Source organism: Convolutriloba macropyga, chromosome 2, assembly GCF_964194025.1.
Source record: "Convolutriloba macropyga chromosome 2, txConMacr16.3, whole genome shotgun sequence".
NCBI lineage: Eukaryota > Metazoa > Xenacoelomorpha > Acoela > Convolutidae > Convolutriloba > Convolutriloba macropyga.
Genome location: NC_134469.1, coordinates 63,270,433 through 63,290,577, shown reverse-complemented (window position 1 = coordinate 63,290,577; position 20,145 = coordinate 63,270,433). Strand labels below are relative to the sequence as shown.

Here is a 20,145-nt window from a genome sequence, read left to right as displayed (position 1 = left end):
ATTTTAGGTATCTATTTTTAACAAAAATTTGTGTCTAATTCGCGATTGAGCCCAATTAAAAGCGCGCTTTTGAGCATGCAAAAGTAATTTATAGCTTTATTAATTGTGGAAGCGAAAACTATTTGAAGCTTTAAAAGTGATCTCAAGATAGAATTAATGAGCGGTAAAATGTATTTGTTTAGAGCGTTGGTTTCTGTTTTTTTGTGGAAGTCATTTCATGTGTGATATACACCCTTTTCCTTTCCAGTACCTTTGCGGCAGATGTTTTGCGGCACTAGCAGGGCGAAATCTTTAAAATTATTAGACAACTGTAAACCTGTAATTAGGCACAAAAATGTGGATTCATAAATTAATAGACCAATGTAAACCTAAAAAAGCCGCAAAAACTGCAGTCGAACAATGTAGGGATAAAAAAAGATTATGGACATCCAAAACAGAAGCAGAATTGAGGGATTCTTCAGAAAAACTATGCTAGATACCTGTAAACCAGGCAATAGACTAAAAAATTTTGAACAAACTCAGTGTAACAATTCATTTGCTAAGTTCAAATGCAATTCACTCTTTAAATCAAATTAAGCAAGAAAAAGACAGTAGTCAATTCACATGTGACTTTTTACCAAAATTTCCCTCTGTCCATTCTTATCTTGTTGTGGACAAATATGAGGAGTTATTAAGTTGGTACAAGACAAACCTTCGTTTTATAGATTTAAAATTCTTAAAATTTATCTAAATGCTAGGTTTGAAATATCCGATTCGACCAGAGAGCGTAGAAAAGAAATTTTTTAACCGAAGGATTTTTCAGAAATCATTTTATTTGTCAAATTTTCATGGAATTATCTCAAAACAATGATGCTTGAATACAAATAAAAGTCTGAAGAACCATGAAGAAATAGTGTAGCGACGATCAAGTATATCAGTTGGTGCTATTTTCATTTATTATCACCCTGAAAAAGAACATGCATTTTTCAGCAATCAATGATAAGTCAAATCTTCGGAAAAAGCCCTAAAAGATGCTTAGGGTGATGCCAATTCCTTTTCCGACTCACAACCTACATCAAATAAAAACACTGCAATAAATTTCAACCCTATATGGTATTTTATTAACATGTAAACAACCTTTAATCTCTTATTTCTATCAATTACTCAATTAATACTTGAGCATTAAATGAGGCTTAATTGCGGATTATAGATACATTCATTGCAAAACAGAGTTATCCTGCGTGCGAAAAAGGGATGCATAAACCGAGCAGTTACGTGATTAGTAGCGCGCGAAAAATAGGATACACGGCTTGTATCTCAAATTGGCGGTTAGAATTTGGACATTTTTGCGAACACGGGTTGCCGAATTCCCTTTAATTTTGCCTGTTTTTGCATAAAGATCTATTTTTTGCAGTATTGTTGCATTTCTAATGTGTTAACATAGGAAAAACGAACTAGAGATAGCAGATCGGGCAAGTTTGCCCGTGACGATTTGGGTATTCCTCTGCGGCGTAATGTTTTTTTTTTACAAAAATGTTTTAAGATCCATAGCGATTGGATTGGTTTGAAAATTATCATGTGCATTGTGGGTGTCTTAATTAAGCAATGAATGCGTAATCAGGAGCAAATACATGTCCCAGATTTTTTTCTGGTAAAGATTTTCCGGCTATGCTGTTTCGAGATTGCACAATATATTAGAAATTATTACTGTAAACTGAATAGCCAGTTCCCCGTATCGTAAATTTTGTTTAATGGTTATGTTTTTGATCATAAAACTGCTGGTTTGTTAAAGAATTTCTACGTAATGCTGTCAGTTATTAGAATTGAGTTGAGATAATATGGCGGGTTGCATGCTTCTCTCCAAAGAGAAACTCCAAGGAAAAAGAGTTCGAGAACACTAAATTAAAAATCAATCAAATCTCATGGCTTTAGGCGTTTTTTCTGCAGCTTGTTTTGTGATAAAAAAGATTTTGAAACAAATAAGAACCCTCAACGAGTTTTCGAATTGTCTGGAACCATTGGTGTTCTAAATATAATCACTAACTTGAAAACTTAATTCAAACTAAGCTATCTGAAAATTAATTATTGTCTGGTTGCTTACTAATCATAGTTGCTTACTGCGGAATTTGAAGTTTTTTACTGTAAATTGGGATTTGGGTTTTGAAATTGGGTTTTGGCTGTTTCCTGTTGTCCAAGTTGTTGTTTGTTATGCAAGATGACATCAATGATGGGACTTTAAAAATCCAAGGCTGTTATTTCTCTAGTTTGGTCCTCTGAGTAAAAATGAACAACGTCAAAACTATTATAACGTCAGAAAGCTTCAAGTCATCTTTTGGGTTCCACAGAAAATCTCAAAAATGAAACGCTCAGAGAAAACAATTAACAGATCCAAACGGGATCACTAGACATTGCTCGGTCAGATGTAAAAATGCAAAAATAAACGAAATCAGAAGTTAAAAGCCAAAATTCTTTTCAAAGTTAAACGTATTTTCAAAATTTGACCAGCTTTTTAACACCTTTAATGGAACCAAGAAAGTTAAAGATGTTGAAGCTTTGTGCGAAAGAAATCAAATAAGAGAAAATGGTCTATTTAACAGAATATTCGACAAAACGAAGTTATCCCCGATTCTGCGCACAAAACTAACATACGCGAAATCAGAAATTTGCTCACAACTGGGCGGTAGAATTTTGATTTTCTTTCAGGAATTTTAAAGTTTTCTTCTTTGAATCTCAGTTGACTCCGTTCATGTTTTCGTTTAAATCTTGGTGTTTTTAACAACTTTTTGGTTGATCTTCCGGTCAGATGGGTTGATCGCGTTTCTTAGGAAAACAAATCATTGAGATATGTGTCAGTTTGCATTTTATTTACTGATTCTGTCACAAAATTTAACAAAACTTATACAAGTAATTCGTGGGCAGTTAAGGTTTTATAATTCTCAACAGATGGGCCAAAATAACTGTGTGCTTATGGAGCAAAACTAGCCAAAGAGTGTTTTTCAATAACACTAGGGTTCATGGTTGGAGAAATTGACAGATCCGTGTACCACAACGTCGTTTTCATTTATAGGTTTTAAATTTGATGATATTACAAACTTTTTGAAACATAATACCTTAGTTTTGACACAGTTCCAAACTGAATAGTCAGTTTCTTTTTACCTCGTCAATGTGCGCAGTGAAATAAGATATTTTTGAATTGTATATGACTTTCACTATACTTGAAGCACTCTGATTCCAGTAAACTAACAGAATTTAAAATCACAGAAACAATTTGCATTAGAGGTATTGTTACCTTTTCATGTGATAGCTTGTTGGTATTGAGCCATGTTTCTGCGTTCAATAATTTTATTTGTTTTGAATCCAAAACATTAACTTCACCATTATTTTTGGATCATCAGCAAAAATAACAATGCTGCAGAATTGTCTTACGTATTATAAGTCCTTTAATTAAATCAAGGAAAACTGGGGTCCAACAATCGAGATTTGTGGAAATACACAGAACAATTTCTCCAAAAGGAGTTACAAACATTGACCAATACTTTTTGCTGGCTTTATGACAAGTAATCGCTAGTCAAGTTCAAGCAAACGCCCCCTTATGGCATCTAATTCAAGTTTTATCAACAGGACTTGGTGTTCAATCGTTTTGAAGGCCTTTTTACGCCGACAAAAAAGTAACTAATTGTATATTTCTGTTTTCCCGATTGGTTCTGGTCATTTTTAAAAGGGCATTGAGTGTGCTATGTTTTCTTTCGAACGCTAAACTGATTGGAATTTAATAAACTGAACGATTAGAATTACGTGTAAACTTGATTTTATATTCGATTATAAAACTTTAAAATTTTTGTTGCTTTTAGGTTAATGAAGCCACATGCTCTGTTGGCTTTTAACCCGAGGACTGACATATACCTCAGTTAGAATGAAATCCTTCAGATGTGGCGCTATGTTTACGAAAAAAAATTCTACTCATTTTTAATTTCTAAGTGATTCTCAGTTTTTTCTACCGTTTTTCAGCAACGAAGTTTTGTTAAGATTTTAGAAGTAACGCCCATAAGTTCGTTTATATATTTGTAATTTTGTTCTGAGTCTCCATTACTTTTTAAAACTTTCTCTAACAGTAATGTTTCATTTTTTTATTGTTTTCTCTGCTTTGTTACGTAGCGCTTTTAATTTCTCTAAATTGCCGCTGTTCTCTATGTCATGTTTCCCCGAAATGTTCATTTGTTTTCTTTTGTCAACCACATTATTCAATGTTTTATCAAATCAATGGGGTTTTCAGTTCTTTTTTGCATCTGGATTCGTTAACGAGTAAACATAACAATTACTTAATGAACTGCACTTTCAATCTTCTCAAAAGCAGTGTCAACATTGTCTTTTCCTTCAAATTTTGCTTTAGCCAGTGATTAAGAAACATTTTCGAGAAAAGAAGCCATTTTGTCAGTCGATTTTCGAAAGCTGATATCACGAAAACGGGTTTTCGCTAAACCGGTTTTCTATTATTGGTTTCAAATTGCAGCCCAGTGGGAAGATGATTACAATAACTTTCATTCTCCCCTACGAACAGTTTTTGAACATTTATACTTTTAAGGAATAATGATGCAAAGACGTGTCATTATTTTGGCTATTGCGGGTTCAGGAAAAACGTTCTGAATAACTGATTTTAATGTCGACAGATATGACGAAGTAAATCAATTCATATTTAGTACGTTTTTCTTAAAGCGTCCATAAGCAATTATCCTGTCAAAACTATCACCAAAATTTTCTGAGTATTACCTATCTCAAACTCTGCTTAATTACTCTGGGAGGATAAAACACTACTAACAAAGCGATCTTCAAGTACCAATTTTTAGATGAATCAAAAGGTTTTTACCTAAACTAGAATTTTACACTGCAATAAAGATTATTTCGTCTCTTATATGAATCAAAGTACCTCCACCGCTGACAACCCTTGATTTTGACAAGCAAATTTTATAAGTAGTTACATTGAATAAGTTCGGATTTTTTTTTCAGCCAAGTTTCTCATAAACAGATTATGGAAGGCGCAGACTCAAAACAAGAAATCTATTCTTCTAACTCTTCATAATGGTTTTTTAATAGATTTTGTGTTCACTTATAAAATGTTACCCGGAATTTCATTAGATCTGTTTTCGGCTTGACAATTATTGGGTGATCAACTACTTAACATATATTTCTCTGTATTTTTTACTCCGAAAGGCTGCTTTTCAGTAATGTCCAGGATAGTCTCTTTGGCATTAGTTGAATCACTTATTAGACCGATAACAATGTCTCACATTTCGTTTCATTAGTTTTTCTACTAAGCTCCTCCAGAAGGATGTTGGGTTCATTTTCTTCAAAGTATTCGCGAATGCTTCGTTTCATAGAATTTTTCAGGAGAATAGAGATCCAGGCGGGAAATTTAGTGGTGCTGATAACCTCGGAACCATCGCTATGAAATTGTTTGCATTTACTTGCATTGAATTTGTATTTGTACGGCGTTCTCGTGTTTGATTTGTTTGGGCATTGCTTTATAATCTGTTCAATGTGTATCCATTTTACTGCAAATGGGCTGCACTTCAGCAATACGTTTGGTTGAATTAAATTCAAGGTCACGTGTCATCCTTTCTTTCGGACTGGATATGAGAAACTGACATCGAGTTTTTAGTTATCACTTTCAATTGTTTCGCTTGACCGTCCTCTTTCAATGTTAGATAGTGTTTTCCTAAATTTTGCTGCGCATACACTTGTTTTTTATTAGGATTTTGAAATTTTTGCAGCAAACACTTCCTGGTCCAGATGATTTTCTTTTGCTCGAAATTCAAGATCAATCTAAAAATTGGGAATGCATTGAAAAGGCAGTCAGTCCTCTACACAGTGGACTGCAAGCTTTAATATCACGCAGTTCAGTGCTGACATTCAGAACATTTCGGATTAGGTCAATGACATCTGATAGGCAGATACCATTTTTTTACTAAATGGCAGATTACGAAATGTCGTACAGTCTTTGGATTGATACTTCACCAGTTGATTCGCTTTTATTTTTTTTATCTGACCTTATTCCTTTTGTGCATTTTGTGCGTTTATCACGACAAGATCCAAGATTTCTGTATATGTCTTGTCGAGAATGTCTCTCTAATGCATATTTCATCCAATCTGCCATGCCTCGCTGGCTCATCGCTAAAACATTTTAATAAGTTCATCAGAGCAGTTAGGCTAACAATTTGTTTCCAGTGGTATTCACGAAAACAGTTAATTGAGTCACGCTTTAGGAGTCAATATCTTTATTGTGACCTCAAACCAACCGAATCTTTAATGAAGAAGTTTGTACTCAGTTTATTGTTGCAATTGGAGCTACAACCATGACATTTTTTTCAGAGCCAGTTATGATTTTTTTTACCGTTTACGATATTCATCCATTCAAATTGTAGTTTTCTCAAATTAATTTTTAACACAGTGAAAGAATCAAGAAGACGAAAAAAACAGCCAATAAATTGTTTTCTCAGCCAATGAGCGAGAATCTTTAATAGCGATGTTTGCATCTATCAGGTGAACAAGACGGAAATTGTAAATAAGAAGCTTTGGTCAGGTTTTTATGCTTGTAGTATATGTGCTATTACAGTAACTCGACGTTATGGACGTCAAGTATAGACAAAAGTAAGAACTAATTGATTACACAATCCCAATTTTCGGGTTTTTCGTCTTTTTTCTCTTTTACTTATCTTCATCTGAATTGAATAACTTGAACGGAAGTGTTTTCGATTTATAGGTCTGTTCTGTACTTTACATGTCTTATAGGAAAGAATTGTGGAACGTAAACCTTGCAATTTGGTGGCTCATGAATGTAAATAATGTTCCAAACAAAAATTAGACAGAGACAGTGTATTTTAGAAATTTATTTTTGGTCTTTCCCGTTTTTGACCCCTCCCCCTTCCAACTTACTGGGTTGAGTGCATATTATGTGCGCCCCCCACGCGTACTTGCCACAAACATAATTAAAGATGACAACAATTGCTTTTTTCGGGGAGACTTCGTTCCTAATATTTCCAAAATATCACAGTGTTCTTTATGAAATTATCAGTAACTGCATGCGTGTCAAATTTTGTGAATTCGTTAATACTAGTTTGAAATGCTCATTTTTTAAATTAACTAATTAAATAATCTTTTAACTAAAAAACAGCACACGACGCTTAGACTATCGCCTGTGGCTGAGTACTACAGAGATTGTGCTATTAAGTGGTAGCAGCAGACGATACAGAATTAACTTCATAATGAAGCACAGGCTTCAGTCTGGTATGCAAATTAATCCTCCACTGTGAGTGGCATAATGCCTTTGCGTGAAACGTATCTGCCTTCACTCTAAAAATTGTCTAGGTAAATTTACCTGCACCGGTTGCAGGTAACAGTACTTGCAAGAAAAGATGCGTGCAATTTGCCTAGAATAAAATACCTAGAAATTACATGCAAACTCAAAACAACAGATCTCTATTGGGTATCTAGATTTTGACGTGAAAAACATTTGAAAACTTTGATTAAATGTGTAATTAAAAATTCTAAGTAAAAAATTATAGAGTTTCAAAGTAAATCCGAACAGAAAACTAGCAAATTTGATCAAAAGTTATTAGAACTATCCTTGCAATGACATTTGCGTGACATGTCTGTAATTTTTTTTGTTGCTCCGACCCATTTTAGTGGGGGGAGGAACTATATACTCAAATGGGTTTTTTGTTCAGTCAATTTTGGCAATTGATATGATCATCGTTGATAGCTGTGAGTAGTATCATTAGAAAGCCCGCCCAGTGAAGAATATGGAATTAAAAACGATTTCGTTTATTTTTGTATTTTACAGGGAGTTATTGATGTGTCAAGTTTTGTGAATAGGAGACGATACTCCGATGTTTTATTCACTTTTTCCGTATTTTTGACCAATTTTTCGTCTATTTTGCTCAAATATATTAAAATTGGTAACGGTAGTGGGATTAAGTTTATTTTACAAAAAAGAGAAGGGTTGCTGAAATGTTCAATCCGAGTTTAATAGCTAGAAATTTTGACACATTTCTCAAAATGCAGACTTTTTTCGTAAAAAATGGGACCAAATATTTTTTGGCTCAATTTCTTTAATTTTGCTGGAAGTATACACCTTAAAATTGCAATCAGACTTCTCGGAACCTCAAAAAGAGAGCTAGTGATTCACACGCTGGATTTGAAACTCTTTTGGAATTATAGTTTATCCAGTTGTTTGCAGATTTACAATCGATAATTTTACAAAATGCTTTATTTATTTTTGATATACTGAAAGACTGTGTTTGAAAATTCGTCTTTTTCGACACTATTTGAACAATTTGGTGTTGTATAGATGAGCAGCAGAATCAGGTCTGACTTTGATCTCCTAATGGATTCATATGGTGAAAAATTGTTTTAGATTTTAATGGGGCGCGGCATTTTCAAAACAATTCCGCATTTAGAGACTTTAAGCAAATTACTGACAAGAACATCAAATCAGGGCTCAAATATTGAAAGACATTATTTACAAAAGAGGCTCAACAAACTTATAGTAGTGCTTCACAGATAAGCTCATGGTTTTTATGGATCTGACCAAATTTTTTCGTGAAGTTTTTTGGACTTCTTATGTTTTGCTTTCATTTTTAATACTTTTGTAGTCCATTGACTAACTCTCCCCAAAAAAGATCTGACTGGGTTTTTTGTGAAGTATAAGTGAACCTAGACAGTTGTTTTAGTTGTTATCTGATGTTTCGTATGATTTTGAATATCTCAGCTTATGTCATAGTCTCAGGAAAAACAGACGGATTCCCATTTTTGGCGAGTAATGATTTAATCTCAAATCTAATGTTTTTTAGCGAATGGTTCCTTGGTTTTGATAATACGAGTTCTCTTTTCTTTTTGTTTTTGAGCATAATTCTATTATTTACTGGTTCATGTGGATTTAACAGTTTTAGCGGATTTCTTTTATTTTTGCCTATGTTTGTCTTTCGTTCTATTGTTGTACGACATTTACTTAAAAATGATATGTCTCAATTTCTTCCTCATGACCTATAACTTAATCTAATTAAATAGTTCAGTTTTTTAGCTATTTCTTTTGATGATTTTCATGTTAACTATTTTTTTTTGAAAAAGATATTTTAACTGTGTCCTTATTGCTCTCATTTTTGTCATCATGTAAGTCACCAAACATAAGTCTTAGCTACTTTTGTTGATTGAAACTTTTTGTTCTCTGTTAGTTATCTGTTTTGAATGATGATTTCAATAATTTCATTTCATACTATTTCTGTATTTTTCATTTTCTACACTGTTCCTTTTTTGGGTTTCTTTTGCAACCCAAAAATTGCAAGTTATGCAATTTTGTCCTCACCAAGCATCGCCAAGAACGTGTTGATCGAGAATCTGTTCACACAAGAGATAACTCTAGTCAGTTTTGGTTTGTGTTTGACAACTTTTTGAACCAATAAGAAAGATCTACTTATAAAGTTCGAAAATCGCGGGATTCGCAAATTTCCGAATGAAATACCAACTTTTATTAGACAAGCCAAAGGAAAAATTCTTTTCGTTCTAAATTTTACGTACATAGATGATACTCCAAATAGAGTACGGTTTGATTTGGGAAACTGATTGGCTCGATAAAATATAAAACTTTTTTAAATTTGATAAATTGAAATCAACGAAAATTTACGTACAAAAACTATTTTTTTCTAGGCGAGCTATAGCGAAACATTCTTTGTTCCACACTCTACATACAATGGAGATACTTAATACCAGGTGCTGATTTAGACTCTATGGACACCGGAAGTCTCCGACGCCAATTGTTTTTGATTTGAATAAATTTTCCATGTCTGAGCATGAAGGGACAAAAATAAGATCATCGCACCCTAATTTGATGAACGCACAGAAGTCTGGACATGAACGCACGAAATTCGGTTGAACGCACGAAAGTGTGGGGGACGCACAAAAGTCTGGACATGAACGCACGAAAGTCTGGTGGCCGCACGAAAGTCTGCACGTGAATGCACAAAAATTGGTTGAACGCACGAATGTCAGGTGAACGCACAAAAGTCTGGACATGAACGCACGAAAGTTTGGCAAACGTATAAAAGTCTGGACATCTGGACATAAACGCATGAAAGTCTGGACATGAACGGACGGAAGTCTGGTGAACGCACGAACGTCTTGACATAGGCACCTTCCGTTTGGGAGGGTCTGGACATAGGTACTTACCGTCTGGGACGGTCTGGACATATCGACTTTCCGTCTGGAACCTCAATCTGGGTAATTTACTTACTTGCCTTCTGTAGATTTTAACATGATATCGCTATTTATTTGGTTAAGGAAAACAAATTAAAATAAGAAACTGTAAAAATTAAAGTCTTGCTGAACGCCATTTAGATACTCCCCGCACAACCAAATACTCATTCTAACAAATTTTTGAATTCATTAAGATATCGACCACGAGACGGTTAGAGAATTTTAAAAAGACACTTTGGAATTTTGTTTGAAAATATAAATTAAATGTCACCATATCTCCTTCTTAAGTCGTAAAACCCAAAGGAAACGAATAATTACCTGCATACGTATCGAATAGTACCTGCATACCGAGACAGTTGAAACAACCATATGCAGTGGCCACTTTTAATTTGCTGAAAACATCACAGCTTTTGTGTTGGACTAGGTTGTTTGGATGTTACGAGGCTCTGATGGGTGGATCAATAGAGGAGGGCTTGGCGGATTTCACAGGTGGAATTACGGAACAGGTTGACCTAAAGACAGATGGAACGGTTGATGAGTTGTACACTATCGTGAGAAAGGCGTTCAACAGACGATCACTTATGGGCTGCTCCATACCTGTACGTGATTAAGAGTTAAAGTAAAACCAGCAAATTCTAGTAGTTTCCCGATTTCTATTCCCGTTTTGTACCAATTATCTCTTATGCGAAGAGGAATTGATGTCTAAGCTCAGGGTAATAAAATCAGCGGCCCGCAAAAAGATATGGTTGGCATTTCTATTCTCTGATCATAGAAACTTGACATACTCTTCGGTCTTCTTTTCTTTTACGCGCATTTATGGCTGATGACATTGAACCATTTGATATTTGGTAAGGGTAAATGCTTCTTTGGTGAGTTCTGCTCGTTTGATGCAGTTTTTTAAAAGAGTAAATTAAAACTATAACAACATAGTTATACATCGTTGTCACAAAACAAAACAACATGGTAAAATTTTAATGCTAATCTACAATGTCGTAAATCGCATTTAACTTCATTGAAACGTTTTCCTTCATAAAATAAAATTTAAAATTTGTTTGACATTAAAAATTTTTTTAAATAAAATTGTAACGGACCCAAAACTGCAAATATCATTAACCATAACTCGTGATGATAGCAGTCAATTTAGTAAGTTTTCGTTAATTATCGTGTGGTGCCACCTTATACTGTTTATAACATAAGCCAGTTGATCAGTATAGGTTCTAATTTTCAGGTGGAGACGAGACAAGACATGGAGGCCAAGTTGGACAATGGGCTGATCGTGGGTCATGCGTACAGCATCACAGGACTTGTCGAGGTCGGTCATGCCTGAAAAAAGTTTATATATGCTTGCTCCAACTTGGTTTTTGGCCACATTAAAATAAAACCTTGTCTAAGTATAAAATGAGTTTGTAAAATTGCAAAGATTCTTATGAGACGCCTACTTAACTATCCGAACCGTCCAAGAAAGGGGTCCGTTTAGCATAATAATGTCTAGGTGAGATAATTTTGAATGTAATACAATATATTTACCAGTTTTTAAAGTAAGACTAGTTCATTCACTATGCCTCGGGGCCTTTTGCCATGCCCCAGCCACTCGTGGAACCTGGTTTGAAACAATCAGGACCAATCATGAGATTAAATTATCTGCTCAAGTATGATAAAATAGGCTGGTTATACCGGCTGCTAATTTGTAATTGGATTATCGAACGAAAAGATCAAAAGAAATGAATTTGGTATTATAGAGTTGGATATTTTGGCATTGGTAGATTGTAATGTAGCTTCTGGAAATATGTAGGCAAGATAGGCTTTTTTAATGCAAATTTTAGCGGATGGCCTGAATCAGGTTATAATTATAAGAGGAAATTTTTTGTGTTTATCGCTCAAAAGCTCTTTGTTCAGACTATTGTGAGCTTGACATGACCTCTGATCATACTTTTTTGCGCTTGAAAAGGACCTTAATACTATCGTTTCCAGACGGAAATGACATCTGGCCAAACCAAAATCATTAACCATATTAACCAGACTATTAACCAGACTTTTGAGCACTCGAACCCTTTTTCCAGACTCTGTAATTTTGGTATGGAGACACACCGTCACTCAACTTGGGTCTGATTAGAGGTCAGTTCCGTCGGGACCTCGACCTAACAAACTCCGGTCAACAAACAAGATCTTTTAAGAAGAACGATCATCCACTTTACAGTCTATTACATATGATGAAGTTGTCAAAATCTTTCCAGAGCTTACACGATGAAAATTGCAGATCAAAATGGGGCAGGTTATATAGGTAATACTCTGTAGCCGCTCATTTCAGTTGGAGAGGCGGCGGCCTGGGAACCGGGGGAATGAGGTGGTGAAGTTAATCAGGGTCAGGAACCCCTGGGGTGCTAAAGAGTGGAATGGGGCGTGGAGTGATGAGTCACCCGAGTGGCGATCCATTTCTGAGAAAGAGAAACAGCAGCTCGATCTTGTATCCGACGAGGATGGGGAGTTCTGGTAGGAAGTAAATTGAACATTATGAATCAAGCACTTTTTTTTATAAATTTTTAATTTCTCTCACACAAATTTTTTAAATGATTGCTCTTAACCAAAGTTTATAGTAATTATTTGGGTCCTGTGGGTCTCTCTTACGCGATTTTTGATACAGTGCATTAGAGCTTTTTTGTCATTTTACGCGCTGCCAATTAATCATTTGAGAGATTTTGTTGATTTTTTTGGCGCATTAAATACATTTCTTTAGTGCTATCTTAATTTTTCTGAGAAAGAATCTCTACAAATTTTTTTTATTTATATTCTCTATAAATATTTGCGAGATTTGCCTGAAGATTCTGTTTTGTCCACAAACTAGCCCACTCATCTGCTTGAAATTAAACAAAAGTTTTAATTATCAACACCATGAAATAAAAAGTTTTGTCAAGTACAGATGAGTGGACGATCTCAATAATCTGAAAAAAACTTATATTTGAACTGAACAGTGATTCACACAATTTCTCAAATAATTTCAACTGTTCTTTTTTTATCAATCTCTCAATCCTCGCTTTAAAAGACTGTCTTCGGCAAATCCTTTGAAGGAATGTTACTGATTGCAACAGTGCAATTTTCACCCCTCCATAGTTCTGTTTCGCATTCTAATAAGACAGACAATGGAGGCTTAAGCCTTGAAAACTACTTTCAAAATCTCTCCTTGCTTTGTCCGCAGATGATTTTCCCAGTTGATCTTCTCAAAGCGTTTTAGTTTAAGCAAATCTTTAAGGTGTGTTGCTGTTCTTCATTCACAAGCAGTAAGCACCGCACTGAATTTTGGGTTCTAAGCAGTAAGCTCCGCACTACAGCCCAAGATCCTCTGTATCTTTTCATGGAATTGGTAATTCGGTTGTGAAAAACCTCACTCTCTCACACTTAAAAATCATGAGATACAATTTTTCTGCCTACTTTCATTCGAGTTTTCTGTGAGAGATCTTTAAAGAATTTGGGAGATTTTGAAATGAGCTAACCAAAAATTACAATAAGAGCTGCAGATGTCTTTTTAGCTAAAACTGAAGGAGTCTGCTATGAGCATTTAGTTTCTGTGAATCGGAGCAATTATATTAGGCCTGTTAATAATTTTACTTAAGCATTAGCATAACGGACTTTTCTCCCTGTCTTTTTTGTTTAACTATGGATTATGCGTGGTTTATCTGAAAAACAGTGTAAACTAGTGAGACCAGAGGGTACTATTTTGCTGAGAAGTTCCCTACTTTCGGTGAATCGCACACTTATAGATTAGTAAAGTTTTTTATAAGAACCATATTAGTCTCTAAGACTGTCATTCACCGGTATTGAAAATGGGACTTAAATTCATGGGCGTAAAATTCAATTTTTGGAATTTTAGAATCCCCTCACTTCATCCATCACACGCCCCCTGCCAATTTCTACTGATAAGCGTAAGTTCACAAAGTATAAGCCAACTTTAGATTGTGGTGACCCTCAGATCCCAAGACCCAACCAGGCTAACATACTTAAGCATTAGATAGCTGCTACAAACAAAGCTTCCATCATTTATCAAGCACCACAATCAAATGTTCAAACAGAGAAGTGGGCGCTCATTGTTCCATGAAAGTGGTTTAACCCCAAGTTTCTATTCATCCGTTAGTGAATCACAGAACCAATCTGAAAACATAAAATCTCAATCAATCTTTGCGAATAACACTTGCTTTAATGTTAATTGCTCGGCTTTACAACTTATAAGCAAGAAAATGTAAACACAAGTTCTCACTTAAGCAAAATTAAAAGTACTTACTGCAAGTTGTCAATCGATTTCAAGGTAACAATATTTAGAAGATTTAAAATGACTACATTGTCAGCAACTTTGTTTCAAAATCAGCGAATTAGTCGAGAATTTAACAAGCCCCTGAACTCAAAAAATTTAGATTGTAGGTTTGCGATGCGCCTAGACGCTTGATTGCCATAATTTTGAAATTTACAACTTAATCTATTGCGACGCACATAAGAAACCTCAGAGAACTATCAAAACATTACAAAAAACATTCAAAACTATAAAACCTATTTTACAAATTTGTTCAAATTGATTGAAAAACTTTCAATTTAATCAACAGACTTAATGTTGAAAAAACGAGCATCAAAATTTTAAACTGAAAACAGAAAAGACAAACGTTACGGAAAACATAGAATTTTCGGAGGTATTCAACGAACTTTTTGCCTTCGTCGCTGAAAGCATTCTCCAGAAAACTACAAACGCTCAAAACCATAAAATCGGTAAACCAGAGGACTGAACGATGTTTTTGATGGAAGCAAACTTAATTGAAGTGGCGAGCAAAATTAAACGCCTTAAATTTTCCGCTTCGCATGGCAAAGATCTGATGTCTAATAATTTCTCAAGAAGTTTCCTGCAGTCCTTGCACTTTTTATCACTAAGCTAAATGATCAGTCGCTCAGTAATCAGAATTATATTATCAATTTGAAGAAAACTATTTTGTTTCCTCTTCATAAACAATCACCAACTTATTGACACTTTTCTATCCTACCGTTTTTGAGTAATTTTTTGAAAAAAGTTCTCTTATATAAATTTTTTCAGTTTTTACAGAAATTCAATATTCTGTATGAAAAACAGATCGGTATTCGATGTTAGCATTTGACAGTCAATGCAATGGCTGGCGCAATTGAAAACATCCGAAGAGAAAAATTCAAAGGATTGCTGATGACACTTGCTTGCTTTTTAAACACAACCTTCTTGTAAAGACATGAACACTGAGATAACGTCCATTGTAAAAGGAATGGTACTTTCAAATGAACTGAAAATCAACCGTTTGAAAAGCTTTTGTATCAACTTTTTTTGGAGAAAAAAAATAGCAGGCGACAATGTGGAGACTGCTTTTGAGAGAATTGTTATTTTTTCAAATACATGGGATCAATTATTGACTCTGAATGGAAACGCACAAGAAGTTTATAATTTAGTAAAACCTCTCCTGGTATGCTCTTTTGAGTCCGCACATTTTTTTCTGGGAATTCAACCTAGGCGCAATTGAAAACCCTTATACGCAAAAATTAAAGTTGAAGTTGTGCAGGATGGATTTCGAGGACTTCAGCCGTGAGTTCAAGAACGTGGCCATCTGTCATCGGGAGCCAGACGAGGAGGAGGCGGAGGGGAGGAGGGCCAGTGTGAAGAAACAGTGGTTCGTGGACAGACACGACAACCAGTGGAACCAGTCTACTGCGGGGGGATGTCGCAACTTCAAAGAGTCATTCACCAAAAACCCACAGTTCAGGTACCAATCGCTGTTGAATTGTACAGATCGTATCAAGGGTTATTTGTGAATATTAAGACAATAGAGACACACTGAGCAATTATTTCATAGCAGCACGCTAGTCGCGAGTCCAGAAGGGCGAACGAAAAACGACAAAAGTTTAGTAAGAGATGTTTGATTTATTGGGTTATTAACTTAACAAATAATCGGTATCTTTGGCATGTTCGGTTTTAAATAAAAGAGATTGTCGTTTTGTTTGGACTGGAACGCAAGATTTTTTTAAATGCTCGGTTTAGAAGGGTTCGTTACTTTCGGATTTTTTCATTCGAAAATTTGAGTTTTCTACGTTTGAAACCGAACATACCGACTATACTTAAGAAAAACGTGAGGGCGTACGTGGTTGCGAAAAGATTATTTACCGAAATGTGAATGAAAAGTACATCATCAGCAAAAATTTTAGTGATAATAAATGAGCTTTTTTGATATCATGTAACACTTTTAACTCCATACTTTGGAATAAACAAAAATGTTAAGGATTTCTCAATTCTTAGAAAATTGAGAAAAAAACTTTTGCTATTCTCTGCACAGACTTATTTGTGCTGAGAATTTTTTCGTTCTTTATGAAATAGCAATTAGAAATATTTAGTCGCAAAAGGTTTTTTGACAAGTTTCATCAAATAACGAAAATGAACTTTTTGTCAAACTCATTGAAATATCAAGTTCCTGAGCAGATCATCAGTTCGCCGGTCCCTAACATAGGTGGTTGTTTGCTCTCATGGAGCATTCTCTGAAAGAAAATTGGATAACAGGGAGGCTCGTTAATGTGCGTTTTTACATATGATGTTCCGACCCGAGCTAATTTAAATTTTAGAATTATTTGTCAACCAAAGAAGAGAAAATGAAAAATAAATCTTTGAGTTAAAAAAGTTGTTACTAAAATACTAAATGAATTACATAATGCCACGCCCCTTTACAGCGCTTACGAGATCTACCATTGATAAAACTACGAGACAAAAAAACACAATAGAATAAGCAGAAACAAAAAAAAACAATTTTCACGGCAAAAATTTAACACCTAAGGTTAAAAGCACATAGTAACAACGAAAAAATAGAATGAAATAAAACCTTAACTAGACAAACCTAATTGTTCTTTCCCACAAAGCAGATAGGACTATATATTAATGAGACTGGGTAACAGCTTCACAAGAAAAATAGATAATGAGGTGAAATTCAAAAATCAACTGCCAGATAATTTCAAACGTCTTAAAAATTATTAGCTTTTAACGAAAAAGATCTTGATAAATTTACTAAAAAGTCTTCAGGAAACCAATAGGACCTGTCTTTGGTTAGTCTAAGCCGCAGAAAATTATATTTTTTACTTCAAATGTTACATAAACTAATTCAGTTAACATTATTTTGAAAGAACAAATATGTTCACTTGGGCCTCAAAATCATTGGGAAAATCATTGGGATCTTTTATAACCCGATTGTGCTCAAATAAGAGTAAAAGTAACACAAATTTTGACCACTAACAAAATTTTTATCAAAATGTATATTGTCCAATAAACAAATCATCAGTGACGACGTAATATCAGAAGACAAGTTCATATTCCCATTACACGGAAGTTGATGGAGCTCTGAGAGTTAGATGATGGTGATGATAATTGGGTACAAGTCTGACAGCAAAATTGGCAAATCTAACAACCAAAAACTTAAGAAATATTCGAAAACGAATAAAATCATAAACTTTAGGGCTACCTGCTATAAACTTATTGCAATGAGTAACTTCTTTCATTCAACCCTCGATTAGAATCTTATCCAGACTTCTTAGAATTTTACAACTACATGCAGAATAAAAAACAGGCAAAACAGCAAATTGAAAAAAAGAGAGAAAAGTGTTGATGCCATTAAAAAAAGAACTATTCAGTAAACTTTTTATTTTCAAATATTTTGTTTATTTCATTTCTATATTTTTTTATTTATTTTTTTTCAGAACAATGGGATTTTTTTTGCAAAAAATCGACCGACAAAAATGAACAATTTTTTTAAAACCATGATTAATTCACGAAAACCTGCATTAACAAAACCAATAATTTCAATACCTTTCAATAGAAATCAATAGATTAGAAGTTACAATAAGTTATGCCTCGATGGGAATTTTTTTGTCATATTAAAAGCTTTAAAAAGTTGTCACAATAAACCGTATGACTATCAAAACGACAACAAATAAAGGCAAAAACCGATAACTCAATAAAATGCGAGAAGACAATGGTAATTGTCAATAATAAGGATAATGTGTTAGCTTTTCAAAAAAATCAAAATTATGAAAAAAAGTAAACCAAAATTAGAACAAAAAATTAGGAAAAAATTTTGGCATCGAAGTCATAAAGACAATAGCTAGAAAATTAAACAACTAACTAGAATAATTTTGAAGCCAGTAGAAAAGAAGGGATTCCTGTCAATAGTGAGATTGTCTTACATTTCACAGAAACAAGATTAAGATCGGTTAATGTTCAAAAAATTATTTTTCGAAAAATTTTTTTTTAAGTCTTGACAACAATTAGCTGTCCACTCAAATTATTACATAGGTTCACTTTCTGCTCTTTAGGAAACCTATTGCCCTTTTGGTTAACGAGTCTAGGCCCTAAGACTACAAAATTTTATTAAAATCTTAAAAAGAAAATCATAAAAGTAATGAAAAATACGGAAACTACCTTGAGCCGGAGCCACAAAAAACGTGAGGGGCTCCTTGAAAACAATTTATTTTTTCATTGGGCATCATTTGACTGTAAATCAGGCTTTTCATTAACAGAACCTTGATTTGAAAAGTGACTAGTCTCTAAATGACTCGAAAAAATTTAAAAAATTATGAAATGGTTTTTAGAATAACAGATCTCAAATAGAAATCGATTTTTTTATAGTAAACTTTCCTATGAGACTAAAGTAGCCTTTTTACGGCCTTTCGTCTGTTAGAAATAATTTTTTCATTTGTAGCGTAAAACGTAAAACTGAATTAATACAAATTAATACTTAGTTTAAACAAAAAGTACGCTAAAAGCGAAAAAAAATCATGCCCAACATCACGTGTTCACACAAAACTTTAAACCTCAATAACTCATCGAAAAAAACAATATTAAAAAAATGTTTTCTATTCCGAACTCTATGCTGGACGAGCTTTTTAATGACGTCACTCACATTTCTCTACAATGAATATATATCGATATATTCATCGTTTTATTCATCGATATATAATTGGCTGAACAAAAAGCACCCATTTGAGTATATAGTTCCCCCTCCCACCCCCCCCCACAATTGGGGTCGGAACAGTAATGACTGATTTGTAAGGAAAATAAAACTGAGCGCTTTGAGTCTTTTATTGAGTGAAACAATAACTTTTGCAGCTTGGGGTTACACTCGATGAACTCTGTTAATCGGCGGAATTTCATTTTTTTGTTTTTTTTGAAAAATATGTTTGAAACGTCAATTTCTATGACTCTCGTTCAATTTCTTAGAACTGTTACCTCCTTTTTTGGACTTGTCTTTTTGGAGTTTTCATTTTAGTGAGATCCGTTTAGATTTCAGAGAACAGAGTTTTCACTGAAACAAAATAAATTATTTCTTATGTACGGCAAAACGTATTATGGCAAATCCGTGAACGGAACAAAACATTTAATGTTTTTCTGATAGAATAAAATATTTTTTACTTAAAGATTGCCGGGTTTGAAAAATTTATTGGTTGCAGCCGATAGTCTTTCTAAACAGTGAAACAGAAAACAATGATCGTTTTACCTTTTTTATTCTAATACAACCAATAACTTGTTATGCAAATATAAGTCAAATGGAGAAAAGATAGAGTATATTATATTATGCTTCCATTTTAACGCCGCAGCCATTTCTGCCTGTTGAGATAAAAAATGTGCACAGACTGCTGAATTTTTTACTCCAGAAAATAGTTTTTTCAACGATTGAAGATATATTGTCAGGCAGAGCTACTATTGTAGATGCGTTTATAAGCTTCAAATTTAAGCTGAATGAGATTGGGATCAAATTGTAATTATGTTTTATGTGTTGTGTGTCAGAGTGGAGTTGGTAGACGTTGACGAAGGAGATGATGACGATCTCTGCACTATGGTCATATCTCTCATGCAGAAGAAGACCAGGGGGCGTCGGAGTTTCCAAGAAT

General features: G+C 34.2%; 1 protein-coding gene across 1 annotated transcript in view; it reads left to right on the top strand.

The window, feature by feature from the left end:
* LOC142334961 (calpain-9-like) overlaps nt 1-20,145 on the top strand; it is a 93,527-nt gene that overhangs the window by 41,763 nt on the left and 31,619 nt on the right. The window contains exons 6-10 of the mRNA XM_075383290.1: nt 10,649-10,823; nt 11,453-11,536; nt 12,533-12,714; nt 15,783-15,983; nt 20,042-20,144. Coding sequence (XP_075239405.1) covers nt 10,649-10,823; nt 11,453-11,536; nt 12,533-12,714; nt 15,783-15,983; nt 20,042-20,144 — 745 coding nt within the window. The remainder of the gene's footprint in view (nt 1-10,648; nt 10,824-11,452; nt 11,537-12,532; nt 12,715-15,782; nt 15,984-20,041; nt 20,145) is intronic.